Raw genomic sequence first — 20852 nt, 5'->3', positions numbered from 1 at the left:
ATCGCAGCATGGCTTGCAGTGGTTTGTATCTCTCTCTGTTCTCTTTGAGGCAGACACGTTGTTATTGGGATTAACCACGGCTCCAAGTGAGTAGTGTAACTATTTTAATAGCAGCCTGTCAAACAAGAGGGATTCAAGAGAGGTCTTACTGTAAATTAAGGAGCTGCACAATTGTGCGGTGTTATAAACAACAAAAACGCTGGAGCCGCTGACAGCGCATCCCGCTTTGCAGCCTTGATTAGCACTAAACTAACTCTCTCATATTTTAGAAAGAATGATTTGTATTAGTAGCATGTTCTGGGCTGCTTCAAACCCTCCCGGATTTAGTAAATTATTTGCCTTGGTTCTGATTTTCAGTTGCATTGACTATTCTCTTAACTTCTTCCTTTTCTGTTTCTAGAGTACTGTGGTGTGTGCCGTTTCCAAAGGACAGCCTGCTGAGGATTTCCATATATTTACATTTTAAAGTAAGTGGAAACTTTAAGCACTACAGCAGTTGTATAAATTACTATGAGATGAAGATTAAGATCAGTGAACTCATTACGACTGCTGGCTGTGGCCGCTTTTTATTTTACTGTGCATTTTAAAATACTAACATGCAAAGGGCCTCATTTATGAAAGGGCTCTGAATGTAGCTGTAATGTGCACCATAAATCTAAATTAACTGCCCCATTTACTAACAGAGAACTCATTAAGATACATGCAGTAGCGTGCACGCTGCATATACTGCGAGCTGTAATTTACTCTGATGTCCAAGACTTCTCTGTGACCACCATGATATCAAAAGCCCCAGCAGTCCAGCTGTATCTTTTGGTCAGTGGCTTATTGTGAAGATGGAGGTGGCTTAGAGTGACCGGACAGGAGCGATCGACAGACTCAGCTCTCCGCAGGGGACATGCAGAGGCAACGCAAACTGAAACTAGTTAGATATTCTAGTGGAGGAGCTTGTTTTAATAATATATAATACTTGATAAGTATACTTATTATAATAATAATACCTGTTTGGTCCAGCGTTTTATTTAACACTCTATTGTTTGTACCAATGTATTGATCTGTAAATTACAGTTCTAACATTCATTCACTTTTCTTAACGCTAAATATAACCTGTTACTTGCAGGCGAATTTCACTGCTCACTTTAATGCAAGTAATGCCTCCTTGATGCCAGATAGATTTCAGCCCAGAAAAATCATTTTAAATAGTGCGCCTATCAGTGGTTAAAGCCTGCTTTCCAAACTAACTGATGATCGCTTTAAGGTGCACACTGTGATTTATCGGTGAACATGGTGTGAATAAAGCTTGTCTCATTATTCAGAGCGGGGTGCCTCATTTAAATACATTATCATTACCATACAAATCACATGTTCATTCTGATTACCAGAGCGTGGCTCAGTAAAATCAGCGTGCGCCGGGAGATGCTCACGTGCTGCACACTTATTGCTTCGTGCCCGTTCGGAAATGAGGCCCAAAGGTTGTTAAATTGTGAAGTCAGTGCACTTTTAGGTAGGAGACTTGATTAAAGACAAATATTTCTACAAGACTTTGTAATTGTCATCGAGGTGCACAGTGCATGTCGTCTACTTGTTGCGCACCGCAATGAGATTTAATAACCCGTGTCTTCATCTCGGTTCTGCTCACATCTCTTTCCTGCTGCAATTTCCTGCAGCACTGAACCCAGTATTTATATCTTCACAGCCTGCTGTCTCATTGTGAGTGGTCTGACCCCGTGTAGCCTCTCCACCCATAATACGAAACTGGTCCGTTGTAGAAACCAGGTAGAAAGGAGTATCATTTAGGGATCACTCTTGTGTCATGCGCTGGGGACCAGGCTCTTCTAAGACTTTTTTGCTGTGGACATACGTCACTGGGTTTGATTGCAATTTGCTGTCTCTGCACAGTAACGTGTAATTAATGTCTCGTTTACATTAGAATGTGCTCGTTGTACATGTTAGATAATATACAGTAACAGAAGCGTTCTGGTAAACCGCTTTCCAATCCAGATTTGGCAAATGTTTTAACGTCTTCCTATAATTAGCAACTGCCGCATTAACAGAATTGCTCTTGGAAGTGCGGTAACTTGATATAGATTGTTAAACCCGTGACTGAGGCTCAGTAGTAAAAATGCTACCTGCTGTATCGCTCTTGAGGACGTGCCAAGTGGATATTCCGTTTTTTTATTCAGGCTAGGATTTGTTCCGTTTTTGTTTCCACGTTGCAGTTGTCAGAGTGGCTCTTTTGGAATGTGCTGCAGTGCTGCTGTTCTCCATCATGGAGGAGGCTGCATACACTGTTCAGTTAGCAGACCCTGGCATTGAAATGAGTTCCAAACAGCAGCACGATTCGGATTTCGGAATTCTCCCTGTGTCTTTCCAGCGAGTGCAGTTGGATAATTATCCAACAAAACCAAAAATGTGGCCTCTGTGTTCGTTACGTACAGAGCATAGCGTAGCTGCTTCTAAGCTCTTAACGTTTCTGTAATTCTGCACGGCTTATGAAAATGTGTTTGTATACCAACTAAGCAAGAAAGTGAAATCTCGGTCCACACGAGCCGCAGGGTGGAGGACACTGATTTATCTTTCTTGTGTGGGGGGTGACTAGAGTTTTGTTTTAATGAAGGAACAGCAGTGATTGAGTGTTCTGTGAAGCATAACTGTGTGTGTGTGTGTGTGTGTGTGCGTGTGGACAGCTGTGGTTCGGGTTAATGGAAATTAAGAAGGTTGTCGTTTTAATGGGACCACTCAACTGGAAATCCGTGGAGTTTTTCTTTTTAAAGGTTAAGTGATAAACACAACCACACCCTTTACGTTCCTGCCAAGAATTTCCAGCAGCGTTCACGCTGGCACATTCTGTGTTACAGTCTGGATGTAGTCATCTTCTGTGCATGTGTTTTGATTTGCCCCTTCATCATCATCTGCTTATTCAGATAGCTGGGCTGACTGGCTGCTTCACAAGCTGTTGCATTGAAATGTGTGTTATGCTGGCAATGCAGGCTGAAATGTTTGTCTGCTGCTCTTGGTTCCTGAGGGTTACACCCCTGTAAAACATGCCATAAGCAGCACAGCCTGCAAGGCGCAACCCTTTCTGTATCATTTTAGTAATCGGTGTGCAAAAGAACATTACAGTGGCATTGGTGGATTCTTTGTGTTTCTTCATGTAATCATGCAAACATTGCTTGTTCAGGTCAGGGATTGATGTTGGTTTTCCATGGCTGTCAAAGACAGTGCAACATACCATGTTCATGACATCTTCAGCCACCTGGTATTCCTGCAGTATGAAATATTGGAATCTAATGTCAGCACCAATGTGTGTGTGTGTGTGTGTGTGTGTGTGTGTGTATGTATGTATATATATATATATATATAAAGAAAAGTCTGTCCTTATTTCCACAGGCTTTTATCCAGACAGGAAACTATCAGAAATGAAATGCTAAAATGAGACGGAGACACACTTGATCTGAATATTGAATTTTTTGCGGCCCATTTTTATAGGTACGGTTTGTGTAGTCTGTGTTCAGCTAGTGTCTTGGTAAGCATAATGATTACTGTGTTTACCACGTAACCCTGAATTAAGACACAGTTCATGGTGCTCCCAAAAATAAACATTATATTATAAGGAGACTCTTTATACAGAACTGGTTATAAAATGGCACATTCGTGACTTCTATTTGCCCCACACTTGTTATCAGGCAGAACACAGCTAGCATGTTCTTGTAACTACAGCGTTATAGGGGAGGCTGTAACTGATCTAACGGTGCCGTATTATTGATTTAATCAAGGGCTTCTTTTGTCCGAACAATGTTTTTGTTATACTGATAACATGCTACAGAAATATAAAGCTGAAGAGCTCGTATTTCCTTCTATATCTAAAATGTATTTTGCATGCGTGGCACTCTATACCTGGCATACTCACTGTGTGGACTCGCGCAATGTGGTGAGCGAGCGGAGCGATGTAATATCTGCTCGTACTGGCACACTTCATGACAGTACCTGAATTACTAGACGTGCTCACAGGACAGGTCCGCTGTGGCTTCCTGGACCAGTCCTGCTATCTGGAGAACGTAGTACAGTGTGTGGCACAATCCATTCACAGGAACTGAGGGATTTGTTCTTAAAGCTATTGCTTGAACTGAAATGACCCTGGTTCTTGGGGAAATTATTTTCCCGTGGCTATAAACAAACTGCAGATTGGGAGATGGGTAAATTTGATGCACTTTAGTTGAAGATCATAGTTGGCACATACAGATCCACACTCAAATAGACTTTGAGCACGCTTTAAAAACATGCCAGTCCACGCCTCTCCGACAGTCTTGGGCGTTCAGAGGGTATGTACTGTACACACGCCCAGGATTTTGAGGTTTATGTAAAATGAATCTCTTTTAGACAATACTGTGGCGTTGTACTTGTTCGCCATTTAAAGACCAGGGATGAGTTGAGAAATCTAACAAAAGGAACCCTAAACACAAAAGATGGTGACTGTTGCTTTAAAAAGTCGTGTCTCGTTGTTCCTGCTGTCGCTCGCAGCCTTGCCTTCGAGCTACTCCTGCCTGCATTTCTTAGCCATCATGCACTGTTTTTAGCCCGTTGGCAGCTCAGCAGTCAGGTGTAAAACGCTGTGAGCCTCTTGTGGAGCCTCAGGAGCCTGTGTGGACGTGCTTGAATCACACGCAGGTGATCTGGCGCACTGCAGTGAGCCTTGTTAGTTTGGTTGTACTGCTTTTCCCAGGTCTAGAGCAGGTATGTTTTCTTGCATTGTGACGACGACGAAAAACATTGTGACGTGCAAGAATGGCAGTGGGTTTTATCTACACTGCTGGCTTCAAAGACGGATAATGGGCGGATACTTTTTCTGTTTAGTTGAGTATAGCATGGATTGCCTTTTAAATTGAATGTATTGCACGTTATTTCAGAATAAAGTTAATGTTTAAGTGTGTTCTTAAAAATGTTCAGATTTAATATATATGTATTTTTTTTAAATAAGGAAATGCTCAAAGTATATTTAGCATTTTAAATTACTTGGTAGTCTTCTTTGTTAAAGCTTAGTGTGCCTTAATGTACAGTCAAAGATGGGAGCTGAATTAGCCATCAGGTTGTGAGTGCTGCTTTGTTAAATCCCGGGGCGCAGTGGCCGCACAGTGTCACATGGTCTACCCTCTCACATGTTCCAGTGGGAAGTAAGCTTCAACGCACAGTACACTGTGCAATCATTGAGGACACATGCTTCACCCAATGCTTGTTTGTGATTTATGAACGACAATATGCCTGGCTGTTGTAGAGCAGGATTATCACAGACCAAAAGTACTGGGCTTTTTATTTGGTTTAATGTATACATTTGACAGCTATTGACCCTGTTTTTTTAAGGGACTTCTAAAAGGACTTTGTGTCACTGTACCTTTAACCCTGGATTTACTGTAGTAGTAGAGAGCAAATCTGAGACATGTAAGTGTTGGAAAGGGTTTTAACCACAAGGACTGTTCAGACTATCAATGTGCATTTTATTTATTTCGTTTCTTTTTTTTTGTTTGCATTTGCAGGTGCTGATTGCCAATGTCACTCTTGTCGATGACACCGCAGGCTGTGTTTTGGTCATAATGCCGTCCTCGTCACGGAAAGGAGCTGCGAAGGACCCGGAGGCAGCTGACCTATTCTTTAAAGAGGATCCAGTGGAGCTCTTTTCTGACTTGCATGAAATTGGCCATGGAAGTTTCGGGGCAGTTTACTTTGTGAGTAAATGTGTTGGTCAGGGCTGTATTACAAGAGGGTTCATTTTTCTTTCCCCGTTTAGTTTCATTTGCCAGGGTCGTGCCTGAGTTCATTAGAACAATCCTGTTGACTGCTTACCATTGTGCAGGATTAGAGTGGGAAAGAGTCTTTTTAAAGTCAATGCGGAGCACACTGTTTTGTCTGTGAATCCCTAGTGATCCACTGCTTGCTGTTAGCAGAGCCTGGTCACCGCAGTCACTGATTGTGACAGTAAAGAAGGATCATGTTGTTGTGATTAATTGGCTTGGGCAACAGCTGTGCTGATTACGCTGTAGTGGGTTGGAAATGGGGTTTACGTGGACAGAGAAGGGAGTTTGGATCAAAATATCTGTACCCAAGACTGTTCTGTCAAAAAGTGACAAACTGGTGTGCAGAATGTCCAAAGTTAATTCTTGAATTGGAAGAAAAATTATTATAAATGGACGAGTTCAAGGTTCAAAGTTGACTTCTCGTGCAACAGGTTTTCATTGATCAGTCACGGGTGTTGTAATTACCAGTATGGCAGAATTAATCATTAATCCATAATCATTATCGTCTGGTATGATTTTAATGGGGGGGGGGGTAATAAACGGGAGATGTTTATTTGCATGTGTTTTTTACAGGCCAGAAATTCTCGCACAAATGAGGTGGTGGCGATCAAGAAGATGTCTTACAGTGGGAAGCAAACCACAGAGGTGAGAGCCTGCTGCCTGGTCACCAGAAAACACAAGCAAAGCCTTTTCAGAGTGTGCTTTTCCTGCACTGGCGTTCTGTAGAGGGGCTTCTGAGTTCTGTTGCAGGGGGCGTCCACAGAGGTGACAGTGTTAAGGAAATGAGGGGCTTTCAAGGCATTTCGTATTCAACATCAGAAGTGAATACCTAAATTAGCAACACTGAATATGTGAGCTGACATTTTTAAGCTAGAATCTCCCTGGAAATTTGTAAAATTTATATACTGTTACATGAAAACAAATTCTGTTGCAACAACAGAAACGGATCAATATGTAGGAAACGTGAAGCATCCAAACTTTGTAGTATTACAAATAAACAAGGCATTTTACCCCCCACTTCAACTTCTGCTTGTAGCTCTGGGAGAATTCAAATCTACTGGTAGTAGTTGCTGTTGTTGTTGTTATTATTTTTATTTATTTATTTTTTTTACTTCTAGAAATGGCAGGACATCATCAAAGAAGTGAAGTTTTTGGTTCAGCTGAAGCACCCGAACACCATACAGTACAAAGGCTGCTACCTGAAAGAGCACACTGCCTGGGTAAGGAGAAATGTGCACACAGCGCCGCCCTTGTGTCGCACACGTTGCATCGCGGTTCCAAACGTTGTTCATCGAGAGGATGAAGTGCCCATATTATGCTTTAATTTCATAATGAAGCACACGGTTGGAACAAAGATAACCGTACAACAAAGTAAACATTAAAATAGACACAAAGGTGACTCCTTGTGCTTTCTCATTGTTTCAGTTGGTCATGGAATACTGCCTGGGATCAGCTTCTGATTTAATAGAGGGTAAGTTTATTTGTCCCTGCAGCCATTGAGACAAACACTGCTTTTTACTGCAGTGACTAAGCAGACTCTTCAGAATCAAACCTGGAGTTGCTTTCAAACCTGGGGCAAATTTACAAAAGGATTTGGAAGCTCTCGAGAACAATATGGGTCCTACTTTTTTTTTTTTGATGTTTCATACCACACCCTCCAGAACAGGGGTGCTTTTTAACACTTTTGATGTTCTGTAGTAAACCTTTGGACTATAAACATTCACGTCGGATTTTGTTAAACTCCCTCGTGAAAGGCCTGCGAACTGATCCAGTTTCATTGAACAAAACAAATCCTTTAATAAATGTTTTATTACTGCTGTAAAAACTGTAAGAGACTGGCAGGAGCAATGCACATTAAAAAAGAAAAATTGCTTTAGTGAACTAAAGTGTTTTTGGACCGTACTGTCTGTTTGTATAGGTTTGCATATTGATAATGGGGAGAACAGGAAATGAAAGCAGCAGTGCCAGTGCATGTTACATCTTTCAGTTGGAGATGTTAATGTAATGTTAAGCTTTCCCCTTGTTAATGTTAAGCTTTGCCCAGAGTCCCAAATTTGGTTTCCCAGCATTGACCACGTTTGGAGTGCAGTGGCAATAGATGTGCTAATAGATTGAGGACAGTCCCTGTTCAACATATTTAGTGTAATCTTCCCAGTTTCAGAGATTATTCACTGCTTCCTTCAATTTTTATTTTTATTTTTATTTTTTAGTTCACAAGAAGCCGCTTCAAGAAGTAGAAATTGCTGCCGTTACCCATGGTGCCTTGCAAGGTCTGGCTTACCTGCATTCCCATAACCTGATTCACAGGTGAGTGGATATCTTCACTGTTCATTCACGTGCTGTTTATAGACAGCGGGGACACTGACACGCACGCACGTTTGTGCAGCTGATGCTGTAACATAGAGAGTTTGTACTGACGACCGCGCCAGCAGTGTGCTGATTGCATTGAGGTGTGGTGCCTTGGCACTTTGACCATCTGAGCAACCCCCAGTTCTTCCACTTGTTTGAATTTTTAAGCGTTTCAGTGGATCCTTGGAAAAACTCAGCTGTTTTTAAAATTCTATTTGTTTTTCATCCTTTAGAGATGTCAAAGCTGGAAATATTTTACTGACAGAGCCAGGCCAGGTGAAACTGGCAGACTTCGGCTCTGCTTCTATAGCCTCTCCTGCCAACTCCTTCGTGGGAACGCCTTACTGGTAAGTGACAATCCAGATTCCCAACTGTCACCTGCACAACACTGTACAGAAATAAAACGCATCACTCAAAGAAGAGCGGGCCTGTGAAACAACATCTCTAACAGTGTGTGGGGCTGTAAGTCAGTACAATACCAGGATTGCTCCTAATTCGAATATATAAACGGTGACAGTTCAATTGAATAGACCCCAGTACAGTAAATCAACAACCAATCGTACCCTTACAAAAGTGTCCCCTAGTAAAAGCAAAGTGTGATAAAAGCCTGGTTACACATGGTGGTAACACATGGTATAACAATACAAAGAGCGTGATGGCGCTGAGCGATTACCATGCAGTTTATTGTGGTGTGTGTTTGTTTTTTTGACAGGATGGCTCCTGAAGTAATCCTGGCTATGGATGAAGGAGAGTACGATGGGAAAGTGGATGTGTGGTCTCTGGGAATCACTTGCATCGAGCTGGGTGTGTAGGAGACTGACTCTGCCTGTGCCATCCTTTCCTACTGTTACGATTGACGGGTCCCTTGATCTCTAAGGAAGGACCCGTACTCCAGTTGTGCTTCAGGGTTTTAGAATGCGTTACCGTTTTAGTGTTTAACTTCACAGCCAGTACTTTCACTTTCTGTGCTATAATCACACCACGCCATGTGCGTCGCTGAAGAGAGCGTCTCCGTTTCATTCCAGAAGCTTGGAATGGGACTGGTTTGTTTGTTTGTTTGTTTGTTTTTTGCTCAGATGTTCTGGCACAGAGTATTGAGAGAATGTTGTATGCAGAGTCTACCTTTTTTTAACTTTTGACTTCAAAAAGCAAGTCAGCCCTGACCCTAGAAGCACATTGTGAACGGTTCGGGTAGATTGCATAGGGATTTGAATAATTGAATAATGTAATGGTGACATTAATAATATGGTTAATTTAGCAATGACACAAGAGATTAGGAAACCCTCTTTGACACACCGGATTAAATCTGCTTTCTGTTTCTCAAGCTGAGCGCAAGCCTCCACTTTTCAACATGAATGCAATGAGTGCCTTGTATCACATAGCTCAGAACGACTCCCCTGCACTGCAGTCACATGAGTGGTAAGCGGACTTGTCTTTATTTTTTTTGTTGTTGTTTCTGCCCTGAGCTGCATTTTCGGGTGATCGTAGTCACAGACGAGGTTGAAGTGAAGCCTGCTATCTATCACCCAAAGTAATCTGCATGTTGGCTGTGGTCAGGATGCTGCTGCTAATGCATGGATTGCAGTTTAATAGCAGGGGCTGGTTCGGGGAGTGTTCTTGTTTCCTTAGTAAATAGGTCTGTGTGACTCGATGAATGCAGCACTGTTTACCTTCACATTGAAATGAGGTCGGAGAGGCTGTGGGATAATGGCATGGCTGAGTGGCAGTGAAACTGGCTGTTGTGCTCAATATCCATTTCACAGCATGCACAGTCACAGTGCCATGGCTGGTAAATACTACAGTACAAAAACAAGGTCATGACTGCAAGGGGGGATGCAGGGGGCGGGGGGGATACCAAAAATAAAATGACTTTTGACCTTTCGTGTGTTGGCCGCAGATAGAGGGGATATTAAGTAAGTGAATGTGAGAGAAAAAGCGAGAAATCTCTTTTATTACGAGACGAGCGAGTTTCAGAAACGCAGCGTATAATCTGCGAGGGCGTGCTGTGCAGTAGTGGATATCGTGACTTGCTAGCCTGCCTCTTGATATTGCACAGCTGAAGTGCCGACTGGTGTATCTTCCTCTTGGCACAGTGCATGTGGAAAGCAGAAGGGCAGAGCAGATGCTGCAAATGTGGGACCTCCGCTAACAAGCAGTGTGGAAGGTCTAGATTAAAGGCAGACATAGGGTCTCCAGAATAATCTTTTATTCAAATGTACTGTATTGCTGGGAAAAATACCTAATAGTTTAGATTAAAAATACATTATAATAATGTTTTCTGAAAACGTGACAATATGAAGTCATCTGCCTAGGTCGCTGTGCAAACTTTTTAGTTGCATCACCTCTCAGAATGATCTAAGGGCAAAGTGAATGCAAATATAACATTTGGACATGCTGCAATTCGCATAGTTTGACTTGAATTCATTATCTCCTGTGACCATTTTAAATATAATTTAAAAAATGTGTTTGTATGGTTTTAAGCTGATGGAAATTGATTTTTGAAAACTGTTCAAATTGAATCAGGTAGAATGTACAGTGTGTGTGCGTGTGTGTGTGTGTGTGTGTGTATAAAACAAGTTGAAGGTTTAAGTGTGTGTGTGTGTTTGTTTAATTCCATGCATTCCTTGTTCAAACAAGCAAGTCCTATGAATACACCAAGCAAATAAGAAGCAAGCAAAGCCAGTTTTATTACAAAGGTGAAATTCTGTAGACTAGGCTATTATAATAGAATACCCTTTTAGTCAAACAGTGTGCAGCATTAACAGATGAAATGTTCACCATCTGTGTCGTGCAGTTTGCAAGTCACTGTGGTTTTGTCCTGCGTACACCTGCACGTTTTCCCCTCCTTGAATCTGACTTTCCACGTGCATTTCAACAGGTCCAATCCTTTCCGAAGTTTTGTTGAGGACTGCCTACAGAAAATTCCTCAGGACCGACCATCTTCGGCTGATCTGTTACAGGTAAATACTAATTATTATTATTATTATTATTATTATTGACTAGAATCGCGATGGAAATATCTGTATCAAACAGTGCCTAATGCGATAGAGATCTGAATTGAAAACAAACTCTATTTAACTTTCCGTAATTGACTATATTCCAATTATTATCGCTTTGTGGTACATTAGTTAGAGTAAGTTGTACAGTAGCCTGTTTAAGTAAAGGACTGTCCTTCAGGCCATTATTTTGGTAATGCTTCCCTTCGGTGTGGATGTGGTGTCACATGGCAAGTTTATTTTTACCTTGTGAGGCAGGTAAGCAGTTTCCGAGATGAACGGCTGATGTTTGTAAGTAGTAGAGCTCATCTTTTCTTTATCAAGTGGCTGCTATAATGATCTTCTAAGTAGTTTAACTGAGCTGCCAAGGCTGAAGTCCTTGTTTACTCTGTGTGCTCATCATCACATCCCAAGCTGTTCATGAAGTGATACAGAAACACACCTCGCAGTCTCTTGCACGGCAAAGTCACTTTCTTCAGGTGCGTTTCACTGATCCAATCTGTTACACTTTCTTCAGGTGCGTTTCACTGATTTGTGTAAATTGTGCACCTGCAATAGGTGGCTGATCGCTCTGTTTTCCGAGCTTGCAGGTAATCCCTCATCTTTTAATAGTTTTATGTTCTCGGTCGTCTCGCTTCACAGCACAGCCTTCTAGTGCTGCCCTGCAAACAGGTTGGTCATTGTAGTGTAATTACAACGACAGGCTAGTGGACGTGATCCAGGAGATTAATAAGGTACACTCTTAATCCCAGTACGTACTGACACTAATATCTAATCATACTGATCTGTTTACATTTTCAGTAACAGTCGCCTTTATGTTGTAAAACAGTCACCTATTATTCGCAGAGCCTTATTGACTGTCATTGTCAGAAATGCAGGCTGTTTTTTTTTTTTCCCTTCTAATATTCATGCACATGCTTTGCTGTTGCATTGATATTTAATCTGCATCAGCTAGTTTCAAAGACCTTGATTAGCACTAACCTCCTCTACTGTTCCTAAGGTGAGGTTCCATAGTTAAACCAGCCGTTTAACATCTAGCAAATAACCATGCTGCATTGGTAAAGACCCCAGTTGCTTTTCTGATTGTTCAACAAATGCTAAATGATTTCAAAAAGCTTCACCTTTCTGGTATATTTGCAATGTTTAAGGCAGCGGATGAATACAAAACCTGCTGCAGCACATTGAGGAAAGAAAGAACATGTCAAAACGTACCTCCACTGGGATATAATAGCACATGGTAACGGCCAATGTTAAAAGAAAATGCCCCGTGTTGGTCTAGTACTGCAGGCCCTCTTTTTCAAGGATCAGTATCCCTCACGTGTAAGTGTTTTTCACTCTATAGGATGCAGAATGTGTTAGGACCGGTGTTTATGATGCCATGCAGAGCTTGTAGGGGTTTGTAGTTGAAATATCGCTTTCTTTTTGGTTAAGCGATGTTGTCCCTGCGTCATTTCTAAGGTATTAAGTCACTGATGGATTTTCTTTTCCTCTCATCCCGGCAGCATGCCTTTGTTATCCGGGAACGGTCCCCGACGGTCCTGACCGACCTCATACAGCGGACAAAAGATGCCGTCCGAGAACTCGACAACCTTCAGTATCGGAAAATGAAAAAAATCCTTTACCAGGAGAGGCACAACGGGCCGCTGACAGAGTCCCAGGAGGAAGAGGAGGTGAGGATAACGAACCGCCAGCACAAGACGATGCAGCAGACACCTGCACAGTTCATCAAGGTGGTCCAAGCTCTCGGCTCCTGAAGCCCCTTCCCAAGCGCAGGGAGAAAGCCTGCGAGGTGACCCGCTGTCCGTGTCACAGAGCGCAGCGCACCATGTAATCGAATGGCCTTGTGCTTGGGTATTCGCTGTTGTCTGCGAGATGTTTTCAGTAACTTTCGATTTCATATGTAGCCCATGCACCTGTTTCCCAGTATAACGCACCCCTGTTATAATGGAAGGTAAGTGCAAAGGAAATTTTCATTACAATACAGCAGCATGGTAAATTGTCACAGTAACATTGATAAAATATAGTGTTACAGTAAAGCCTTGTGTGTGGATGTGTAACATACAGTACTCTTGATAAAACTATCCTACATACAAGCACGTGCACCTCTCTCCCCTTATTAGCAAGTGTTATTTATGATATTTCAATTTTTTTTTTATAAACACTGATGAAGGCGCTAGCCTGGACTTTCACCTACTTCCTGTGGCGTCTTGCAGTGTTACAGTCCGAGTTCAGTGTTGTGTGCTGCTAGGACTAGGATTACGGCCCCCTTGCTGAGTGTGTTTCTGTTTGGGGGTGTTGCAGGACAGTGAACACGCAAGCAGCAAGATGAACAGCCTGGGCAGCAACCACTCCATCCCCAGCACGTCGGTGAGCACGGGGAGTCAGAGCAGCAGTGTGAACAGCATGCAGGAGGTGGTGGACGAGAGCAGCTCTGACATAGCCATGATGCACGACTACGACAGCACCTTGGAGTCTGAGCCCTCCGCCGTGCCCAGAAAGGTCAGTTCGGAGAGACCTGCATGGAAACTAAACCTGCAGAGAGAGGGTGCGCTGAGAAACTCGGGATGGAAATATAAAAAAAAAAAAAAAAAAGAAAGCATGCTACATAGCAGTTTGAGTCATTGTTTGTTTTGCTATGAGTTTATAAGACAACCCGAGCTTGTTACCTATACACTGTGGCTAATGAAGCTTGTAGTAAAACCTGGAATGGGTGAAACTGCTATGCAACAGGAGTCTCATTTCCATCCCTCATTTCCAGCACTACTCGGATAAGATCCCCCTTATCTCAGACGGTTAAAGGTGAAAGATACTCCACACAACTGCTGAATGCCTCTTTGTTTTTATTGTGAATTTCAGTGCTGTCCCTTTGTTTAACTGTTGTGTCATGAGTTCCAATCCTTCTTTAACCCTTGCTCAGTATTCTTTACTATTCTGCACGACTCAGACCTGCAGAAACGGGACTGCTGTCATTGTGTGCGAACAGAAGTCGGTGGATTTGAGAGTATTTCATCCTAACAAGGAGGGCTGCTCTGTAGAAGGCAGCGTATAAGCAAAGCAGATCATGTCCGTACCTCACTCTTCACTCGTGCTACTTATTCAGCCGTCCTGCTGATTTCCATGTGCTCGTCAAACACTGAAACTGAAACTGCAGAAACATCAATGTTTCTCCTTCACCCTAGAGCTGGAGAAGCCAGTTTTTCCTGTTGGGTTATCGACTGCCCTGCATCCTCCTGCACTTTTCCATTGTTTTTGTTAACCCTACATTGCCTCAACTGAGGTGTAAAGAACGTGTTTTTTTTTTTTTTTTTTTTTGTTAAAAATGATTTTACCTTTAACTTATTTTTTTTTTATGAATCCCAAGTTTAGCTTTGTCTTGCACGGGCACGTGGCAAACGTTGTGGTAGCAGAGCAAGCACCAGATTGCTTAGGCAAATGAAGGAAATATGCATTTGATTAAACTTTGCATGGGCATTTATTCCAAGGAGTTTTCCTGAATACTGCGTCATCCTTTTTTCAAGGTGATCTGAGCTGTTAAGATTATATCTTGGAAACGACATGCAAGCGTCGGGTGATGTTATGCATGGGTATTTGTTATTAGAGTTTTGCATGCAGTAGATTAAAAAAAACTGCTTATCCAATTGTGCGGAGAAGTTCTTTACACAAGTTCAGAGAGTATGTGAATATTTATACTTGAGTGTGGAGGTGGTTGTGCCTCAAGGTTATCTATTTTTCTTTGACTGATGGTATTAATTGTGTTTTACAGACATACAAAACCAAATTCACTGTCTCACGGGCTGGGAAACAATCATACGTTAATTCTGTATTGAAGGATAATTCTGGCAACTGTTAAATGTTGTTCTCTTTTAAATATGTTAGCTTCTTATATAGTGCAATTCAAAAGTAACAGTTAACGAATATGAAATCGTACCCAGACTACATCAAGATCTCAAAGTAACACTGCATGCAGTTATAATTGCTAGCCTAAAAACTGGAGTGATTCTACTTGTATGCTTGGGGCTTTCAATCACTAACCAAACTTGTTTGAATTCTGTACTGTGTATGAAATTACCAGCCCCTTTTATACCATCCTTTACAAAACAGAAACAAGTGCAATCATATTGATCCGGGTTGGAAAGAAGACTCCTATTGCATAGCGATTTCGCCCATTCCAGGTTTTACTATGAGCCCGATTAGCCACAGTGTATAGGTGACAAGTTCAGGTGTGTCTAATTCAACTCATACTAAAACCAGGAATGGGATCAAACTGCAATGCAATGGGAGTCTTAATTCCATCCCTGGTGGGAGCAGCAGTTATTATTTATTAGACCTCTGTAGTCAGTAAATGGGAAGAGAAAATATACAGAGAACATGACTCCAAACGAATTGAAATGACCACGTTGTTGATGTCATGGAAGAAGTAAGAACCGACAGGGTTTTGATGCATTGCCTTACAGGAAGGGGACATTGAGTGCCATTGTCCTCATTTGAGGACAGGCTACTCGGTAACTTTTAACTGCCGTCTCCCTGGTGTTTTAATTGTCTTTGACTATTTTGTTCCGATAACTTACTCTACTTTTGTGAAGTGCAAAAATTAACCCTAAATCTAACGGTTCATTCCGCAAATACAGCCCTCGAGAGGCTTCTCTGACACCACAGTATATAAGGATACATCTAAGTGGACTGTCCTCAAAACAGGATGCAGCAGATTGTAGCCAAACCGAAGGATTACGTTTGATTTTTAGAATGTGTATCAAATTACATAAATACAGCTTGTGTTCTGATTTTTCAAAGAAATTTGGCACTTAATGGGTTAAACATGTCACTGTCTCTTGAGAGAGAGAGAGAGAGAGAGAGAGAGGGGCATAGAAAGCGCTAGAATCTAAGCCATTATGTCCAGAAAGCAGCACAGCGCTGGTGTGACTGCTAAATCTTTAGAGAGATTTAAAGGGATGATGTCATTACCACCTTGCAATGTTCACAGAAACCCCAAACCTTCAGGACACTTCATTTAGCACAAGCCAGCACACAGAACTGCAGCAAACCTGGGTCTGCTGCCTTTGTGATTTCGTTCAGTGCAGATGCATGCCTCGCTTGGGGATACCTCGTACCTGTGACAGCGGCATGCTGAGAAAGATGTTAGATTTTCAATCGCTTGGAAAGTGTGTTGTATAATACCCCCCCCCTCCCATTTATTAATTTTTTTCTTCCGCGGTGGAAGAGTCTGCCGGAGGTTCAGGCAGCATCCCACTAGCGATCAGCTGACTGTTAGCTAGCCTACAATGTGTTGCTTATTGATTGTACTGTGCAGCTGCAGGGAGTAACAGAGGGCTAAAGGATGCATTTGAAACGGTGCCTGTGTAGACAGAGGGGTGAACGAGAGGCAGCCACAGAGGAAAGAGCACAGCCGGACTTTCTCCTTGTTTTCATGCATTTCTGCAGGATCATGTATTCGTAAGGGATGAAGCAAGCTACAGGGATCCCAGGCCTGAGCTGCGGCCTACCTTGTCTGTCCAGAGCCAGGCCCACAACTACAAGAACCGAGAGCGCTTTGCCACAATCAAATCTGCGTCTTTGGTAAGCATTTCCAGAGCCCCGAAAGAACGGGGTCGTCGTTTTTGAGGCCTGCTGTTGTCATGGCAACGAGGCCCTGTTTTAATAAGCACCTTGTTTGCTCCAATTGTGAACCAGCCGTGTTCTAAAAAAACTGCTTTTTATAAAAACCCTGGATTGGAATATCTGGAGCTCCAGTGCTTATTATTATTTGTATTTATTTATTTATTTGTTTTACTTAAATATTTGATTAAATTGTGTGTATTTATCTATGTGTGTGTGTGTATATATGTATATGTATATATATATATATATATATATATATATATATATATATATATATATATATATATATATATATATATAATGTGTGTGTGTGTGTAGTCCTTTATTTTAAGGTTTCTAATTGTTTGTGGGGGTGTCTGTTTATTTTCTAAATTACACCCTAGCTTTAATATGAAGTGAGCAGTAGAAGGCAGACCCAGTTGCGAATCTTCATTCCTGATATTGGCAGCGGTCGTGTTGTGGTTAATAAGCCTGAGAGGCGAGGTCAGCTCTGCAATAACCCTGCATATTAAAACAGTGATGTCACCTGAACAGCATGCATGCAAATGACTTCAGGTGGTGGGTCTCAGCCCTGCTCCGTTGAGTGCGAAGTTACAGATCCGGAAAGCAGTAGGAATAGGCAAGCATCCTTCGCTGCGTGGGAAGATGTGGGCAGCGCCGGGATCAGAGGTCGGGAGAACAGGCTTGCTGTCCCTTTGTCGCCAGGAAGCGCTGTGAAGGGTCAGGGATCTAGACATTATGGGGATGAAGCAATGCCAGTTCAGCTTGTGCTGTACCCAGATCACACAGGCTTGGCACTAGTTCTGCTTTCTAATTTTATTGGGGTCAAAAGGACCCCAATTTCAGTTGAGGTATTATCAGTACTATTAGTTTTACAGCGTTATTATTGTTGTCAGTATACCATTGTATTGGTAGGAGCATTAGTGTAGCTCGGGTTGTAATAGGAATACTGGTAAGTAATAAGTGTGATTCATACCAAATTACTGTTTGATATGCGGTCTATATACAGATCAATGTAGCATTAACCCTCTACGGCCCAGAGAATATTACCAGAACTATTTAATGCTTATCTTCTCAATGTCAAATATATATTGGACACTGGGCAGCAAAGGGTTAAGCTGGATTTGCAATTAGTTGTTACAGTGTTACAAAAAGAACCAGGCTAGCTCCTAATCAAAGCAAACTCTAACTATAGTGCTGCTGGTGATTAGGACTGAGCTGTATGCAAACTAGCTGGTGCAGAGGTGAAGGTGCTTTGCTGGGAGCTCTGGCTTTGTGCCTATTGGACTTGGGGTCAAAATAGCCATGACTAAACCGGCATTCTGTTCCTGCCAGCCGTGGAGCCATATTAAACAAGGTCTCCTGGTGTACGTTAACAAATGATTTGAAAGTGGCAGTGGAACGCTGTGCTGCGGTGGTCTCCCGGAAGACAATGGGAGGCTCAGAATCTCTCTGGGTTCTGTCACTGGGGTGGTGGCCAGGCCGTTCTGTATGGGTTATTATCATTGCTGTGATGACGTTAGTCTTTGTGCACGTGCTGGATTAAAGAAACTGGAGGCTGACGACGTTCTCTGTTTAACAGGGTGGAGTGGACAAGCTTGAACTGCAGTCGCCCATGCTGTACCCGCTCGTGTTCCTCGGAGAATTGTTTTTGTATCAAGCTGAGGGAACATGGAGCCGTGTAATCGTAGCGTGATCGGTAGTCATGCTAGTGTTGTAGCAGGAGGGTAGTACCGTCTCTACGACCGTTCAGTCGCTGCTGCATAAACCAGAAGATTGTGACGCTGCGACGATGGAACAAGAAGACGCTAAAATCAGCACCCTGCCTTTTAAATAGTACATGAATCAGTAGGGCATTCAGCTCATTTTTATTATTATTTTTATTAAATGATATACCGAATATTATTCATAGCCCTTAAAAGATCTATATTGTTTTTAAAGCGTGTGCCCCTACAAAAAAACAACAAACATATTTTAGGTTTGTGTCAAAATATAAATTATTCTTGCATTGTTCGCAAAAAACATTAATCCCGCTTCTCCCTATTATAATCCTCAAAGCTTTGTGTTCAGATTTGATCTCTGCGTTACTCCCCCCCCCCCCCCCCCCCCCCCCCCCCCCTTTTTTTTTTCTTCTTTATTTTTTCTTTGTACTTTGTAACACTTTGGGGTGTTACAGGGATCCTGGAGAGCGGGGTGCAGCGCAGGGCTTTGGGGTGTTACAGGGATCCTGGAGAGCGGGTGCAGCGCAGGGCTTTGGGGTGTTACAGGGATCCTGGAGAGCGGGGTGCAGCGCAGGGCTTTGGGGTGTTACAGGGATCCTGGAGAGCGGGGTGCAGCGCAGGGCTTTGGGAAACCACTCTGCCTTGTAATCAGGATGCTTGGCTTCAGAATAGCGTCGGGAAGCTATTAAAAACTACAGGACGAGGTTAATCCAGGGAAAATTTTATCCTAAAACTAGTTCTGAGTAGTGAAAAACAACATATAACAAATATATATGTAACTATTAATCTGTGCCACACAAGGTATGTGCTTCTAGGAATCGCCGTCTGCCGTTTTATTTGGTGCGTTTGTGTTTTTTTTTAATGGAAATACAGGCTGGTCTAGCAGCGAGTATGAGCTGTACTGTGGCTCTGGTGTTTAGGGTCGCTCTCTTTCTGTTGGGAACGTCCTGGTTCCCTGACTTGTGGTGCCTCTCTCTCTCTCATCCCCCTCTCTCTCCCTCTCCCTTAAAAGGTTACGAGGCAGATCCATGAGCATGAGCAGGAGAACGAGCTGCGGGAACAGATGTCAGGATACAAGCGGATGCGACGCCAGCACCAGAAGCAGCTGATCGCTCTGGAGAACAAGCTGAAGGCCGAGATGGACGAGCACCGCCTCAAGCTACAGAAGGAGGTGGAGACTCACGCCAACAACGCGTCCATCGAACTCGAGAAACTGGCCAGGAGACACGCCCTGTACGCCGACAAAGAGGTGGGGCAGCTGGGGAACTGTCATCGCGATGGGGGCTGGCCATTGGGGTTTATTGACGTTTTGTTATTTAGCAGCGATTTTAAGTTTGAGTTGGAACGTAACCCACAAAATGTGTCTTCTACTAGGTTGTGAAATAGAACAGGCTGGAGAACAGTCGTAGTAGAAGCATTATTATTATTATTATTATTATTATTATTATTATTATTATTATTATTATTGTCTGAGATTGAAGATCAAGGTGGAAGATAATGGGCCAGAGCATTGATTTTATTCTGCTAGTTGGTTCTTGCTTTATGTATTAGTGTCCTCATTGCTACACATAGTGTGTTGATCACGATGGTGTCTGCTTACTCAGTTATTGCAGTGCACTCCTACCAAGCAATCTTAAGTTTGTAAGAAGGGTCAGGTTAATTCTTAACTACAGGGGCTGCTTCATATTTGTGGCGATCATCCCTTGAACCACAAGCGGGTCCACAGCATGCAACGTGGATCCATTAGCGTCGGTATCCGCTCCTGTTCCATTCGTTTTAACTTTTAGGTTCTTGTTACGTGTTTTGGATTTGTGGATTTATTTTTTTGTGCTTGTCTTGTTTTGGATCATGGTATTGTTTTTAATATGCATGGATTGGTTTTGTGATGAAAGAACAAACCTCAGGCCTGAGTGGTAACCCATCTTTAGGAATCCAATTTATTACATTGCAATTCATCTTATATATTTTCTGTAAGCGATTTGAGCAGTGCATGAGTCAACTGTCAGTTGTGTTTGAAAGCAGCAAACAATGAAGCATTGACTATCGATTTAACAAAAAAAAAAAACTAGAGGGTTAATCACAGAAATGTGTTTCTTTAGTCCCGGTGTCTGCACTGGTGTAAAAGACAAAGCTTGCTTTAGTTGTATTGATAACGTTATTTGTGCCACCCACATTTCTGAATGAAACGTGAACGTAACATTCATTAGCATTAAGCAGACTATCACCTGTGCAACCAGACCATTTCCGTCTAGAGGACTAAGTAGAAGTGTTTTGGTTAGTGGACTGCAGTGCAATGCAATGAGTGGTTCGAGTCCTAGTCCTTCAGGGACTGCAGTGTACGTAGAGCACTGATTCGAATGGAATTCACCAGGCTCCTCTCAGTG

General features: G+C 42.5%; 1 protein-coding gene across 2 annotated transcripts in view; it reads left to right on the top strand.

Annotated features, from left to right (window-relative positions):
- Window positions 1-395: 395 nt before the first annotated feature.
- The window catches only part of LOC121297518 (serine/threonine-protein kinase TAO3), a 28719-nt gene continuing 8262 nt past the window's right edge, over window positions 396-20852 (top strand). Inside the window, exons 1-14 of one of the 2 annotated variants that reach the window (XM_041223870.1) lie at window positions 396-467; window positions 5529-5717; window positions 6360-6431; window positions 6905-7006; window positions 7212-7257; window positions 7997-8093; window positions 8369-8482; window positions 8848-8939; window positions 9461-9554; window positions 11014-11095; window positions 12634-12801; window positions 13433-13630; window positions 16571-16705; window positions 19481-19717. In XM_041223870.1, the coding sequence (XP_041079804.1) occupies window positions 5586-5717; window positions 6360-6431; window positions 6905-7006; window positions 7212-7257; window positions 7997-8093; window positions 8369-8482; window positions 8848-8939; window positions 9461-9554; window positions 11014-11095; window positions 12634-12801; window positions 13433-13630; window positions 16571-16705; window positions 19481-19717 (1569 nt within the window). In that variant the 5' untranslated portion in view covers window positions 396-467; window positions 5529-5585. Of the gene's footprint in view, window positions 468-5528; window positions 5718-6359; window positions 6432-6904; window positions 7007-7211; window positions 7258-7996; window positions 8094-8368; window positions 8483-8847; window positions 8940-9460; window positions 9555-11013; window positions 11096-12633; window positions 12802-13432; window positions 13631-16570; window positions 16706-19480; window positions 19718-20852 lie in introns of those variants that run through there. The other variant, XM_041223871.1, reaches the window with a different exon arrangement.

This window comes from Polyodon spathula, chromosome 22, assembly GCF_017654505.1.
Source record: "Polyodon spathula isolate WHYD16114869_AA chromosome 22, ASM1765450v1, whole genome shotgun sequence".
Lineage (NCBI taxonomy): Eukaryota > Metazoa > Chordata > Actinopteri > Acipenseriformes > Polyodontidae > Polyodon > Polyodon spathula.
The sequence above is the reverse complement of the archived record's forward strand: the minus strand, read 5'-3'. Positions and strand labels throughout refer to the sequence as shown.